This window comes from Lissotriton helveticus, chromosome 10 (assembly GCF_964261635.1).
Source record: "Lissotriton helveticus chromosome 10, aLisHel1.1, whole genome shotgun sequence".
Taxonomy (NCBI): domain Eukaryota; kingdom Metazoa; phylum Chordata; class Amphibia; order Caudata; family Salamandridae; genus Lissotriton; species Lissotriton helveticus.
This window is the reverse complement of record NC_136071.1, coordinates 1,096,260,285-1,096,263,193: the sequence shown is the minus strand read 5'-3', so window position 1 is coordinate 1,096,263,193 and position 2,909 is coordinate 1,096,260,285. Positions and strand designations below refer to the sequence as shown.

The 2,909-nt window shown below is 42.9% G+C and overlaps 1 protein-coding gene across 1 annotated transcript; it reads right to left on the bottom strand.

Moving 5' to 3' along the window:
• Positions 1 to 1,808: 1,808 nt before the first annotated feature.
• Positions 1,809 to 2,677, bottom strand: LOC144784182 (endoplasmic reticulum junction formation protein lunapark-like). The gene has a single exon (XM_078662849.1). The coding sequence runs from the start codon at positions 2,583 to 2,585 to the stop codon at positions 1,809 to 1,811; it is 777 nt and encodes a 258-aa protein (XP_078518975.1). The 5' UTR covers positions 2,586 to 2,677.
• Between the last annotated feature and the right edge of the window lie 232 nt (positions 2,678 to 2,909).

Genomic DNA, 2,909 nt, shown 5'->3' with positions numbered 1-2,909 from the left:
ATGAGCATAGATAAAGCAGAATAAACAGGAATGCAAACAACAAACGTGCCAGCCAAACCAGCAGCATGGGAGACTGAACAGAGCATTGCGAACAGAAGGAGCCTGAGAGCTCAGCAAGCATAGAAGAGCACATGTTGACGGTAAAGCTGAAGAGCAAGCAGGGAAGCACTAAGAACTGCACCATCTCAACAGTAAATATGTCTGGACAAACACAAGAAGCCTAGAAACTGTAACAAGTAAGAGCCATGGATTGCAAAGTAAACTGAAGACTTCAAGTGGAGAAACACAAGTAATGGGCAGAGAAAACATGGAAAAACATGGGGACTGGTGAGCAAATACAGAATACAGCAGAAGGGGTGATTTGATCAGAATGACAAAGAAACGGTCCACAAAACAAGAGGACGTGGGAGACGGACTGAATACACAAGCACTCATACGGAGCGATTGAACACAAGGAAAAAAGTAGCTCCAAAAACAGGTGCAGCGGATGGAAATAAGTACTTGGTCCTTGCTGAAGGGGAGGGCCAAACACAAGAAGAGGACATGATGCCCGCATGCTGTGACAAATGGGGATGAAGGAAATAAGGGGCACATGCATCAAGGGTTTTTGCATTCGCAAACGGTGCGAATTGCAAAATTCGGCCGTTTGCGAATGCAAATCCTTTTTTGGGATGCATTATGCTTTTTGCTTTTTTCGCAATTTAACAAATCGCAATATATTTGCGATTTCTTAAATTGCGATTGCATTTAAGAAATCGCAATTTTGCGATTTCTTAAATGCAATGCATGATTTTTTTTTTGCGAAATCGCAAATAGGTAGTGGTAAATTACCATGAAGTTAACCTTCATGGTAATTTGCGAAAACTTTCAAAAATGCACAAAAGTGCATTTTTGCAAGTTTCAATTTACACACACACATGCCCTTGGGGCATGTGTGTGTGAAAAAAGTACTTTAAGGTACATTTCAGGGGTGCAGGGGGGGTCCTTTGGACCCCCCTGCACTCTTGAAATTGCATTCTCATTTTGCGATTCCTTAATTGCGAATCGCAAAATGAGAATGCCTTCACATTCATTCCTATGGGCCTCTAGGCCCATAGGAATCAATGGAAAGGGATTCCTTAATTGCGATTCGCAATTTGTGAATCGCAATTAAGGAAAATTAAGAAATCGCAAAAAAAATTGCGATTTCTTGATGCATAGCCGTTTGCGATTCCTTAATTTTCGCAATTAAGAATTCGCAAACGGAACATTGATGCATGTGGCCGTAAGAGCGATGGTGGGCTGTAAGAGCACTGTGTGTAATCAACATGTCTCGCAGTGAAAGCGCATTCACTGTCTAGGCGAAACCTAACAAGGAAACCAAAATGCAATGCAGCTCCAGGAAAAATCTGCCACCAGCTGCACAAGAACAACATACAGATTGTTCAACAAAAAAAAACAAGATTTTCAGTAAACAGAGGTTCAGCAGTGCGTGGACAAGAGGCTTTAGGCAATCGTACATAATAAGCAGTTCCAGACAGCAGTAAGCCAAGAATGAAGTCACATGATTGGGCTGCACAAACCTAGTCATACATGTTTGTAATCTTATTCCCGCACAAGGCCTAAAAGAGAGAATTCTGTGCTGAGGGATCTCATAATTAGCACTTTTGAAAGCACTTCACAGCGGCTGCTTGGTTTATTTATTATTTTATTTATTTATTTAAGACATTTGTATAGCGCGGCTGTCACCTTACAGGCATCCTGGCGCTGAGATATCTTCAGAGGGGGCAACACGGGGGAGAGGGGGCAGCAAAAAAGTGGCCAGCAAATTAACATATTACTCCCCGTTCTCGAGGAAGGACAGGTCTTGCTAGAGGCGGACCTGGTGGATGAAGACCCATTCCAAGCATCGGGGATCCTGGCCGTCGTCTCAACGCATTTGATTGCATCACTTGCTGCATGGCTCTCTCAGGGGGGCCGCCTGGGGCAGAAGTCTCTTTTGGGACACCAGGTGACGTCGCCTGCAATGTTGGCGCTTGTGGGGATCCCAGGTTAGGATTGGATGGAGTGGATGCACTAAGATTTCTCTGTCCAACCGTTCGTTGGCGAAGTTCTTGTCCAGGCCTGGGAGTTGGAGATGTCCCTCCTGGCGGCTGTTCAAGTTCCTTTGCTTTCTTGGAATCAGGATCAAACCTTTCAAGTATTAGTTTTGCTGTTTTATATGTGTCCTTTTCCATCACTTCTTCAAGTATTTTTTTCTTCTTAGACATCAATTCTTCCAAAGCTTCATTATTTCTTTCGGTTCGTTTGGAAAACCATATAATAAGCAAAGTTCTTGTCAACCAAATTATGATTGGAAAAACAAAAAATGGAAGTGCCATAAGAAGTCTTGCGGCCCATTCTACAGGAAAGTACCAGCAATATACAATTAAACAGGTGACGAGGTAAACAAATGAGGAATAAATAAGCAGCCTTCTAACCCATAACTTTCGTAACCTCTGTTTTTTTTCTCTGAACTCCTCCAATGACTGGATTTCCTTTTCAATAGTTTCCAAAACTTCAACAGTGGACGGTTTGGCCCTCCACCGTGAAAGAACTCCCCCCATTGTTTACGGTCTTTGAGATCAGTGATGAGAAAAGGACCGCAAAATGTTTAGACGGTCTTCACGCACGTACCATCCGTGAGTTCAGCCTCATGCCCACTGGCCGTCGTTACTCCTCCTCCTTTCATAAATACTTGCCAGTGTGTCCTTGGACCTGTAACCCAAACAATCCAATATAATCTTTTTAGAACCACTGCCCACTTTTTAACATAACAAACTTTTGCAACCCACCTAGCTTTAACAGACATGAGGGGTGCACATTTTTAATGTAAATAAAGCATTTTGTGGCAGCACATTGTCATTCACGAACAGCACATATTTCATTGA

Coding starts and splice junctions, on each gene's coding strand:
- LOC144784182 (XM_078662849.1), bottom strand. CDS start 2,585: ATGGGGGGAGTTCTTTCACGGTGGAGGGCCAAACCGTCCACTGTTGAA.